The sequence below is a fragment of the Meleagris gallopavo genome, chromosome 7 (genome assembly GCF_000146605.3).
Source record: "Meleagris gallopavo isolate NT-WF06-2002-E0010 breed Aviagen turkey brand Nicholas breeding stock chromosome 7, Turkey_5.1, whole genome shotgun sequence".
Lineage (NCBI taxonomy): Eukaryota > Metazoa > Chordata > Aves > Galliformes > Phasianidae > Meleagris > Meleagris gallopavo.
This window is the reverse complement of record NC_015017.2, coordinates 30,175,333-30,187,643: the sequence shown is the minus strand read 5'-3', so window position 1 is coordinate 30,187,643 and position 12,311 is coordinate 30,175,333. Positions and strand designations below refer to the sequence as shown.

General features: G+C 43.0%; 1 protein-coding gene across 2 annotated transcripts in view; it reads right to left on the bottom strand.

The window, feature by feature from the left end:
• The window catches only part of ACVR2A (activin A receptor type 2A), a 52,650-nt gene extending 40,345 nt beyond the window's left edge, over positions 1–12,305 (bottom strand). For both annotated transcript variants that reach the window (XM_010713999.3, XM_003207751.4), the window contains exon 1: positions 11,741–12,305. In XM_010713999.3, the coding sequence (XP_010712301.1) occupies positions 11,741–11,795 (55 nt within the window). In that variant the 5' untranslated portion in view covers positions 11,796–12,305. The remainder of the gene's footprint in view (positions 1–11,740) is intronic.
• Between the last annotated feature and the right edge of the window lie 6 nt (positions 12,306–12,311).

The window sequence follows — 12,311 nt, the reverse complement described above, 5'->3', positions numbered from 1 at the left end:
ATTATGTTAAGGGCCTCTACTGTATTCTCTCTCTCTCTCTCTCTAGATCTTTAAGTGCTGTCTATTTACTGCTTGGATTTGATCCACATGATACATTTTGCATCAAGCTTGTACACCTATCTGTACAGGATACGTTTCTAGGACAACTTGCTGCTAATATTGAAATACTACAAACAAGACACTGCTAAGATTACATAGCAAATAGGCTTTCTGTACTCTTTTCCTAAACTTAGCATATAATTGGATGTCACAGCCCCTTAGTCTGCACCTCTTACTCAGTTCCTACCTCACTGTTAGCAGCAATCTTAGGAGATAAAGTCAGTTTTATCATCCACATCTTTAGTACAGGTTCTGGGGACGGCAGCCTCCAGCTGTAGCTGTCGGTGACATCTCTCTGGAAACATGGGAACTTTCCCTCCTACTATCTGCAGTATCCATCAGTGCAATGGGAGAGAGCAGCCTGACTGCATGAAGGCAGGGAGAATTGCACTGGTATGCTCCAGCTCCAGCATATACAAACCTCGTGTGTCCACACAAAGCAGAAGGAGGCCCTGTGACAACAGCTGCGTGCTGAGGTCCTTAGAACCACCACAAAAAAAGCAGCAGGTTCTTTTAAAGACGCAATATTAACAACATTTTCCCCTCTCTTAACATGTACATACACAGAACCATCCATTCAACTCTGCTTTCTCCCTGTGTAATTCATTTCCTAGGTCAAGTCACCCAGGCACTGCCAGCCCTCACGTCACCCATCTCCTCCCATGCTCCTTTCTTCTACCCCAGCTTTGTCCTCATCCAATCCTGCCTGCAGAAAGCCACTCACAGGTGCTCCAAGTCACTTCTGCTGGTGTAGCAAGTAGTATCAGCCCAGCAGAACATCAGACAGCCACAAGAGCTGGTGTGAGAGGGCAGAACCAACAGTGAAGTGTAATTCACCAAAAAGCAGCTATGTGGGTGAGGGAGAGGACACAGAAAAGGGAACTGTCACCTTCTCAGTCTTTCAGAGAATTTTTCTTCTGTGTTCTACATAAATCAAAGCTGACAGTACTACAAGACACCAACACTGAAAGTACTTATGATGTAACAGTTTTCATTATGTATAATTTGTAGTCTTGACGCCGTGTCAAATAGAGAAGTTAGCTTAAAGCTAGAAATGTAATTTTAAAGTGCCATACAATAGAAATTAAATAATGACACTTCAAAGATGCCTGAGTAAAGAAAAGACTTAAAACTACTCATCAAATGTAACTTTTTACCATACAGAGAACCAGGGATTTTGCAGAAGGAGGAAAAAAACCTGACTTTGATGAAAGAAGGCCAAATTACTCTGACTGGCTGCAGTAAGCGATACTGGCTGTCAGCAGCAGCAGCCAGAGCAACCAAAATAAGCCTTTTGGACAAGTAGAACTAATTAGCTGCTCTATGAAGCTGGCTGAACTACCGTAGGAGCAATTAAAAAGCATCCACTTCGTTGGCTTACTTTTGAAACTTTATCCCATTACTGAACTCCTGTTTCAAAAGGACTTTTTCTCCTCGAATGTCCCACCTCAAGGTGACACGGGCACGCAATGTCTGACATCAAGATGTTATCTGCAATAAAGATTCTGCAGTTTATGAGTGACATTTCGAGAGCTCTATCAAAGCCCACAGTTTGCTGCATGGTGAGTGTGCCAGGCCATGCCTGAATAACGGCTTTCTTAAACAAGCACTGAGGTTGCAAACAAGCTTCTCTCTTCGCCAAGTGTTAAACTCACTTTGGCTATGAGCAAAAAAGTGAGAAGAGCTTGCAGATCAGACAACCAACTGAGGCTCCTCTGGAGCACAGTGTCAGCACAGAAATATCCTGGAAGTCCACAAGAGAGAATTTCAAACAATTTTTTGCTCTTGTAAGAAGAAGTGGTAATTTGGCCTCTTCTCTGACATACTACAGACTGCTACCACTGTGCACATAGGATTTTAACAGCCTGACTTTTAACTGTATTCACTTTTTTTAACTGTACATCACTTGTGAACAGAAACCTCACATCTGACCAGGACAACGGTGGTGAAGTGAAAAACACAAATCAGTTTTCTGCACAGATACCATTGCTTGTCTTTGATGTGAATGAAAAAGCTTCCAACACCAACACAGTTATAATAACAGAAGGAAAACTTCTGGGATTACCATATTTCAAAAGAAATATTTTGGCAAAGCGAGGTTCTAGAAGACCTCCATCAATCATCAACTGAAGAAGCTCACACACTGCATCAGGGCTCATTCTCTTTTCCCAAGTCACTCAGATGTTTTACCAAATTCCAAAATTTCCTCAGCAGTGATTACAGAAAATCCAAGAATTATTCCATGTCTGTTCTCACCATCCCTAGAGTAACACCAATACCACTGTTTATCACTTCTGGTACATTCTCAGCACTTCTCAGGCTCAAGATGATTAAAAGAAAAACACAATCTGAATCTGCTCTATAACTGAATCCTCATGACAGGCTGTTAGAAGATGGTTCTCCTTTGGAAATGCCATAGATGATTCTCCTGAACATAATTGTTCCTCATTTGAAGAACAGAATTATGGATTTAAGATTCTTTTAATTGCCTTGCAAATTATATAATTCACAGCCTCTGTGCAGACACCCTCAGAAGCCCAGTGGCTATGTGAAGGGATGCTGGGTTAGAACCGAAGTTTCTGCCTTCACACACTCTGCTGGGACACAAGGCCAAGGACAAATGCCTTCCTCAAGGGCTCCTGAGCATTTGTCAACATGGATCCAAACAGCATTCAAATGCGTTCTGAACCATCCCAACAATTCTATTTAAAAAGTTAAGTTGGGTTTAAAATTAAATATTTGCTGGGAATAATTATACATCTCATGAGCGTAACAAAAAGGGGATTTAAGTTCAACCTGTCAAAAGTACAATTTCCCCATTTTGATTAAACAAACAAACAAAAAAAACCCTGAAATAAATTTTAATTGTCATCCATTAGAATATTTTTAAACCACAGAGAAGGTACATCAGAGTATTAAGGCATCGAGAGCTTTGAAGTTGGGACCCACTCCTACACTTCACTTGGAAGAAGTGAGCCCTGAGCACTTGTGGCTCCTTGGAAAGTCTCTGACCTGATAGGATGTGATTCAAAATCATTTTCCAGGTGAATGTCAGCAAACCATTGAGGGTTCTTTCTGGTAGAAGGGGTTTCAGAGCACCAGGAAGCCACTGCTTGCTACGGAGTTTGGAGTGGTTGTTTCACTGGGGAAAGGGGCAGTGGAGGGAATGGTGGTGAGCAAACAGCTTGTGGTTTTAAATAGTCACCCTGCAAATTAATCACTGGTTCAAATCTTAGTGTGTGTCAACTAATTAAGATATCACTACTGATGTGTACATGGTAAGGTCAGGATGGGATCCTTTTCTCCTCCTCCGCCTTGTATAAGCCACAAATGAAGAAATCAAACCATAAGATTTTTTGAGGCCTTTTAAGGCAACCTCTGTGACAGGCGGAGTTGAACACAGTACAGCAGAATTATACCTGGGGATAATTCACCAAACAGACTCTCGCATTAAAGTTAAAACAAAACAACATTAAAAACCCCCCACCAATATTTAAACAGGGGTTTTCTCCGCGCTACTTCTAAAATAGCCTAATGAGCAAATGAAAAATAGGTAATTAGTTTGTTTTTCATAAGAGCACACAATTGATTGCAATTTAAAACTACAGCAACTTTCATAGCCTTTTTTTTTTTTCCCCAAGTCTGAAACATTAAAATATTTAAAGAAAACTTCTCCCTCCTGTAATTGCTATGAGCTGGAGAGAACTCTCTGTACCATCTACTGACAAACACTACCAAAGATTTCTAAAATTAACACTTACTGCAAAGTTTAATTTGGTCTCATACACTTAACAACATAATGGCACAACAAAATTAAACCACTTCCCTGTTTATGTGGATCTTTCCCAGAATTCCTAGAAAGAAAGTTTTTCATGTTAAAATGATAAAATGATTAGTTATATTTTAAAACAGCTTTTATGAGGGAGATGAAATTTCAACTTACATGCTGATATTGAAATCTAAGCACTAAATACAACTGGCTGAATAAAGAACACTAGGTCATTAGGTAGTATTTAAAGGCTTGAGATTGGTGTAACTAGATGAGTTAAGAACTCTGCACCTGAAAGACCTCAGGTCATGCTATTGCAGCTTCACCTACAAAGCAAACTCCTAATCACCAGTTTGTAAGCCTCCAAAAAGGAGGGAAACTGCTGAAATGAAGTTAAGAATCAGCTTCACGAGATAATAAAGGTCAAGATACAGCTGGCATGTGCTCAGAATAGCACCCAGATAGCATCCTGAGTGGGACTTGCAGTCCTGTAAGCACCCCCCAGCACCCACCCTGCTTGAGGCCTTTATCAGGGCTGCATGAGGAGGTGCAAAGCACATCACCATGGCTGCAGACACCACCAGAGCTGGGGTGCTCAGGATGTCACTCAGGATGGAGGCAGAGCACAGCAGCAGGAGTGTCATGAAATGCAAGGACAAAAGCCTGAGTCATGGGACAGGGCAGCCTCTGCAGCATCACAAGCAGGCACTGCTGGGCCTGACAAGAACCTGGAGGTGTGGTGGATACTGCAGTGCTCTGAGCGTGACAGGACAGGTGATGATCTCCTGAGGAGAACAAAAATTAAGCCATGCTCCTATGAGTTTGCAAAGTCACTTCAAGCAGGAAGCTACCCCTTCCATTCACAGCCTTTATTATGAAATTGTATTGAAAAAACAACACTAACAAGTAGACTGCAAGACTATGGCAACTTGGGGAAAATAACAAAGACAATAGCCCTAGCTGTTTTGACCACCTTTCCCCTGCTCCATTTCTAAAAGGGAGAGCTGTACCCATCCAACTCAAAATCCCATCTGTCACAAGAAACTACTTCACTTGAGTTTAAAATAAAATAAAAAAAATCAGCAATACAAATTCCTAGTAAAAAAATTTTACAGACATTCTCTGAAAATGAAGAGTTTAAATGGAACTGGATTCCTTACATAACTTTTCAGGTGTTTGCTTCAAGCTATATCTCAGTTAAGAATTAAAACAGTACAATGCAAGTCACTTTCTGTCATCCTTATAGAGACTGTGACATCTTCTCAGCAGTGAAACAGCCTCCTGTGGGCACACAACCAAACTAGATGAGAGAGCAATACCTCCCCTTTGTAATGCAAAATACAATGTCCATTTTCTTAATTTCAGCCCAGCTGATGACTATCTCAAAGGCAGGGAAACAGAACAACAAGAAATAGTCTCCTGAATAACTTCAGCTAACATCTAGTATTCATAAAACACTGATTCTTCCCATCTACGGTGCCCTTCAGTCAGCTGAATTCACTCCCTATAGACAGTGCTCCCCTGTGCAATAAAACACCTGGAAGCCAAAATGCTGTATTTTGGATTTTTTTTTTTTACATGTCCATCACAATTAGGACCATATAGGAGTTTATTTTCACAACTGCATTACGGCTTCAGCTTTTTGAGTTGAATTACCACCTCAGTACAGCTTCATACAAATCCCTGAGATTAAAAATAGAAGTGACACCTTAAAACAAGGTGGTATTCAGCTACTTAAGTTACTTCAACAGCGTGTAGTCTTCTTTCCAACTAAAGGTACTCAGCATCATGTGAAGGCCAAGTTGGTGAAGTTTAGTAGTCGTGAGCATGTTTTTACAGTAAATAGCACTGAGATTGATTATTACAGATTTGGACTGACTCTGCATCCTGACTGAAACTGATTCCCTTGCACCAATTTAACCAGACATACCAGCAGAACGCACTATTTTTACAAGGAAGTTCTTAGAACTCAGCAATGCTCCACTTACCCTCAAAAAATCAACAAAACAGAGTTGTCAATATATGTAGCATTCCTGTTCTTCCTCTGCTACTTTGTGAAGTCACCAAGATTTCAGGTTACACAGCTGCCACTCAGACCTCTCCTGGCACCAACACAACTTTAATTACACCACTTGCTCCTTCTTTCCATGACAGTTCCTACCTGAAAGCAGTGACAGCACAGCTCACTAAACAACCACCCAAAGGCAGAGTCAAAGGCTACCGCTCTGCTCATCCTTCTTTGCCTGAGAGTCTGAAAATGAGGATTGATTTGGGAGAAGTGTGGATACAAGTTAATAAAGAAGAGAAAAAAAACCAATAGAGCACGCATGCTTTCCCCAAGCTCTATAATGCAATTCAGCTTTCTGTGGCAGCAGCTACCCAGAGGAGTGTACCATGGAGTACATCAAGCCTCCAACACTCAGCCTCTGCAGATCCCACCCCATTAACAATTCCGGGTTACCTCAAACTGCTCCTGGCTGCAGCAATAGGAAGACTTCCCACAGGTGCTTCTCACATTTCCAAGTGCTTTTCAAGTACCTCTTAACCACATAACCAAAGATTTATGCCTCCAGTTAGTAAGTGAATTGTCTTTTTTTTTTCCTGGCCAGACCACTTGCTTCCAGTTACAGCTCTAACCAGCAAGTGCAGAACGATCAACTTCCTTGATTTTCTCCTCACGAGGAGCTCTTTCACTGCAGAATTATTAAGGAACGGTGCCTTCACAGCAATTAGTGCAGCAGATCAACTTCTCTGCTCTCTTCCCTCCAATAACTCAAGCATTTGGTGCATCTAGCATTTGTTTGGGAGCCTCAGCCACACAGACACGGCTGTAAACAACGTGGCAGTAAATATTCAGTCTCTGTGGCACCGCAGTTGCAAACTGTTTCTAAGAAAAACCCACCGCCGCCACGCAGACATCGCAGAGGAGAGAAGAGATGCCACATAAAGTCACTGGCATTCAGAAACACTTCAATTTCCATATGGAAATAACAGGAAATAAGATGTGCCGAATTTCAGGCACCAAGGCAACAAAAACACATTAAGATTTAATCACACAAGAACTTGGCTGTAAAATTTGTAATTTTCTTGATCTTTTTAAAGAGTTCTCATTTTTAGGAACATCAGACAGCTAACAGACCATGCATTCCACCAACCAGCTAAAGCAGACATTTGCATTAATCTGCTTTCTGTTAATTAAGCGGTGGAAACGCATCCCCTTCACCAAGAAATCTCTTCTGCAATCAAGTTCCTTGTCAGCCTCTATCTTTGCACAGCCTGTGTTATAGCAGCTATTCTCTAAACGATTTCCAAGGATAAATACTGTGGACTTGGCATGTCTCTGAATCACAGCTCTGCAAAAGCCTTGCTTCTGCATGCTGTATCCATCTCATTTCTTGGTGTACAAGGAACATGTTAGTACTATCTTTTAAGATACTGAAATCGTAAGTATAAAATTATAATGATAATCTGTGAGGGAGCTGAATTCCAACTTCAAGGAGAAATAAGCTAAGGGAATTGAAGCCCTGCCAAACCCAGGAATGTAAAACGCAAAGGCTGCAGAAGGTAGAACAGCTACGAATGAAAACCATTGGAGTTGCTGTTATTTTTCCCCTTTGTAAAACCAAACATCTCGAGTTAAAGGGTGTTTTTCTATATTCTCATTTGCAAACTGGCAGATCCCATCGCCGAAATGCTTTTGCTGCCAAATTCCAGCAAGGTGGAGAAAAAAAAAGAAGAGTCATTCAAATACTGCCCATTCAAAGCAGGTGAAAACTATTATTCACGAGAGCAGCAATTACTTCCTTGTATTCCGTGCAACAGAACAGCTTTCCCCTCACACAGAACCCCCTGCTCTCCCCCCCCCTTCATCTTCATTCACATGTAGGTGCGTGGATCTATGCTGGAAAAAAAAAAAAGCAGATTTTAAGTCCTGCTCTGAACTGCACTATCAGGACTGCTGGTATCTCCCAATGATAACACACTTATTACCCCCCCCAAAATAACATATGTAAAGTAAAATCCTGCTTTTCATAAGAACAAGTAGTACTAAGTCTGAAGTGCCCTATTTCTCTACCTGTGCAATTAAGCAATTAGAGCTCAACCACACTCACGGACAGGCTGCAGAGAATTTCACAAACAACACTGACAGGCTTCTGGCAGGATTTTCAAGTGCAGTTAAATTAGCAATGAAAGGATGGTTAAAAAAAAAAGTCACAACAGGAAAAAAATTACAGGAAGGACTTATCTCTCACTCCTCAATTCCTCCAGAATACCTAAATATTCAGCTTCTGAATCTGCAGCAGCATCTCTGGCTTCAGTACTGTTATCTAAGTGTTTGGGGAAAATAAATTCCCTAATAACACTTGGTGTGAGACAGAAAGAATAAATAAATACTAAAAAAATCAAAACATTCCCCAAGCAGTGAAAATACCTGCAGAGGTATCTTTGAATCATTTCTTCTGGCTAAATTATTCAAGACTCTCTGAATGGCTTAAGAACGATCCGGCAGTAGGGGGAAAAAAGACAGGATGCGGACCTTCCTGATGTGCTTTCTTTTGTTGAAGCGATTTGTAGCATGAACTGTGCAACAAATTCAGGTCTGGTTCCCTGCAAGAAACTTAAAGCTGGAGAACTACTTTGCTGACAACCCCCCAGGTACAGAGAAAGAACGGATAATAACTCAGAAGAGAGGAAACGATCGTTTGGGAGATACCAGTAGGAATTAAAAGCTGCAGCTTCCGCAATAGAAGGCTTTGCTTGAAGAGAAGCCACTGCTTCAACATCTCCCAACGTTCCCAGCTGCCACAGGCCGTGTGCACGGAAACAGCACAGAGAGCTGTGAAGGCGTACACTCGATTCCTGAAAGTTCATAATGAGTAACTCGGTAATGACGAAGGGAAGGACACAGAAACACTTCCTTGGGGGTGGGGAGAACAGAGATAACATCTGAAGAGCAGTGTTCCTTGATGAACGGGTTGTTTTATTCACTTTTCTTTATTAAGCTTGCTTACAGCCTCACATGAGCAGAGGAGCAGGAAGTGTATTCCACTGTTCATAGGGATTTTATTATTATTTCAGGACCCTTGGCTCTTTATTCAGACAAAAATCGAGCACACATAGGATATCAGAGAGAGGGTTAGGCTGAGGGAACCTAAACGTGACACCAAGGGCACTTTTAAGTTTAGCTCCTACACATTCAACTCAATCTCTTGGATGAGTATAAGTGGGTGCAAATCTATACCCACTTTTATCCAGCTATCTAAGCTGCTATGAAGTCCAGTATCTTAACACAGATACCCCTATTTAAATATCACAGTCAAAAAGTGGTAATGTTTCCACGTTCTTAGCAAAGACTAGATTTAACTCTGGAAATTCCTATAGATCTGAAGTAAACTTCCAGCATTCTGTACAGCAGATCATTGAATAAAACGCCTTCAGACTGAAGCCCACTTCCACACTCATGCCACAGAACAAACCATTTTCACCTAGTTAAAGAACAATAGCATTAATGGGCCACGTAAGCAACTTTGGAAAATAGCTGCACAAAGGACACAGCAAATAAATAAACGTGAAACCCAACTCCCCCATATGCACATAGCAGAGCAGCTGGAGAGAGTGGAAGCAGACACCTTTACACCTGAACTCCTGGATTTCTTCAGCCACTGCCAATGTTCTTTAATAAACAATTGCACAGGAAGCTTTTCTTTTTTCATCCTCAGTCGGAAAACTGTAAAGGAAACTTATTCTTCTGACCATGATGTGAGAATAGATTGATCGATAGGAATCTGAAGCTGAGCGAGTGCCAGCGATCAGAAGAACACTGCTCATCCAAGTGCTGTACTTCGTGCAGAAAGCTTACATAATCTGATGATTCTGAGTGTAAAAACAAAAGCTTACTGCGAATCTATTCCTTTTTATGCCCATACCAGGTCCGCAGAAACTCCGCTATTCCTAGCATTAGAGCAGGAAATAGTTTAATGTGTGTTAAATACCGGAATACTTCACGTGGAATACTGGAACAAGCACCAAAACAATGCCCTTAATATGAGCACTGCCGTCCGAATCACAGCCAGTTTTCTGTTCGTTTAGCAAAGATTATCCCTACCTCTACAGGCAGGAGAAACATTCACTTCGCTTCACCAAGACCAACACGAGCAAGAAATGTAAAAGATGGGACAGGTTTTGCTACTTAACAGCCCTTTTTAATGAAGCGATAGGAAGCAAGACCACTGTTCTGTGCTCCGAGCAAAAGCAGCTCAATAGAAGGACGTGGAGGGGAGAGACAGACACGAGGAACAGATGGCACCGCGTCTTCAAAAACTGACAGCGGGATGGAAAAGTTTCCCCGCAGAAGATATTCCTGAATTAAGAGGAATGTGGTTATGCGAGTTCCTCAAAAAGAAATTAGGGAAAGATGAAAGACACCTTCTAGGGTAAAACAAAAACCACTGGAAGAAATCGTGTGCTCTTTCGCAATAGAACAAATGGCGTACTCTAATCTGAAGGAAAAAAAAAAACAATCCCAAACCACTCCCATCTCCCCTTAACCTGCTCTGCTATTTCTCTGGTTAGAACAGAAAGGGTTTTTTTAGTTTGTCTCTGGCAGCGATCACCATTTCACAGCACATTTAGCCCACACGGAATTGATCAATAACACTACAGACATAAGACTAGACTATCCATTTACTAACCACAAGAAAATATGCTGTTCAGCAAAATCCTGCACATCATAAAGCTGAAATTTTAAAAGGCATCGCTATGCAGATCTCATTACTGCCCTGGAGCAGTCCCACAGAGAGCCTGCCGGCCTTCAGGCTGATCAACAAGTGTGCCTCTGCACTGCACAGAAGAAAGCCAAAAAGTGGATCTAAGCATACACAGAGGACTGCACATACATTCAGCAGGTGAACAGAAAGGGTCAGGCTTGCCTCACGAACAACACACCGAGTGTTACACAGCTCTGCAGGTTTCAGGTGCAGCTGGTGGAGCTGTGAGCAGGGCTGTAGCAGCAGCTCTCCAGCCACTGGTTGCTACATAACCATTTCCCTCCCAACCCAAAGGATGGAGGCTCTCACACCACGCTTGTCTCTCAGGACCGAGAGCCGCAGCATGAAAGCTGGGTTTCAGGTGCTAAGAAAGCGAAACACTAAACAGCAAAACAAAAAGTGTTACAAATCACTGCTCAGAAATCGAAAGTCTGTCTTTTCAGGCTCTTTCGGTGCACGCATCCATATGTGCTCACTCGCTATCAGTGCGGGATGAGCTAATGCTTTCACAACAGCGATTATTCCGAACTAATGAAGCATTAACGAAGGTTGCCATCCACCACTGGATGCTCCAGAGCAAGAGCTCTAAATTAAGTTCAGAATATTTCAGCTTGGTAATTATGCTGGAGAAAACACGAGGCTGGGAACTGCCCCGCCAGGTGCCCAGAGGTGGGCACAGCCCCTGCTGGACCGACATCGGGGTCTGAGCACTGCAAGCACCTAAAGGATCATGCATTAGGGATCACAGTAAAAACAGCGATCCTTTAGTGCCGTCCCCACACATTTGTCATTTCAGACTCATAGAATGGCCTGGGCTGAAAAGGACCACGATGATCATCCAGTTATAATCCTCTGCTGTGTGCAGGGTCACCAACTAGCAGCCCAGGCTGCCCAGAGCCACATCCAGCCTGGCCTTGGATGCCTGCAGGGATGGGGCATCCACAGCCTCCTTGGGCAACCTGTTCCAGTGCATCACCACCCTCTGGGTGAAAAACTTCCTCCTGATATCTAACCTGAACCTCATTTGGAGAAATGACTTCTACCGCCGATGCAATCACCTCGGCCTTCCAACAGCTGACCCAAAGCAACAAAAACACGCACTCACCTGAAGAACACGAGATGAGAAAAACAGCGAACGCTAACTTCGTAGCAGCTCCCATTTTCCAACGCTGTTAGAACATTTAAGTGACTTTTAGTATCCAGTTTCTTGGTCCTGCAAGCCGGAAACTCCCCCCCCCTTCTTGCAGAACCGTTATAAAGCAATCTATAGCAACTTCTCCGGAGATAGTGTTCACCAAACAGTAAAATCGGGCTCGTTTGGAGACCGAGCGAGAATCCGAGCAGCGTTTCAAAACACACGCGTCATTCGGCTTCCGTACAAACTCACGGGATTGAATTCACGAAAGTACGCTACGAATCCAAAGGGAAACGAAGGCAGACGAAGTCAACGGAGGAGCCGGCGGGCACGAGGCAACGTGTGAGCGCAGCTCCGGCTCTGCCACACGCAGCTCCCGCCTCCCGTTAAGCAGCGCTATGCTCCGGGCGGCTCGGCGGCTCCATGGCAGCGCTCCGTCAGTCCGTGCGGCGGCGGGCTGAGCGCTCCGCTCTGACAACGGCGTTTCACGATTCCCTTCTGCCACGCTTCCGTACCACCCCGCCCCGCTCCCTCGAGGCTC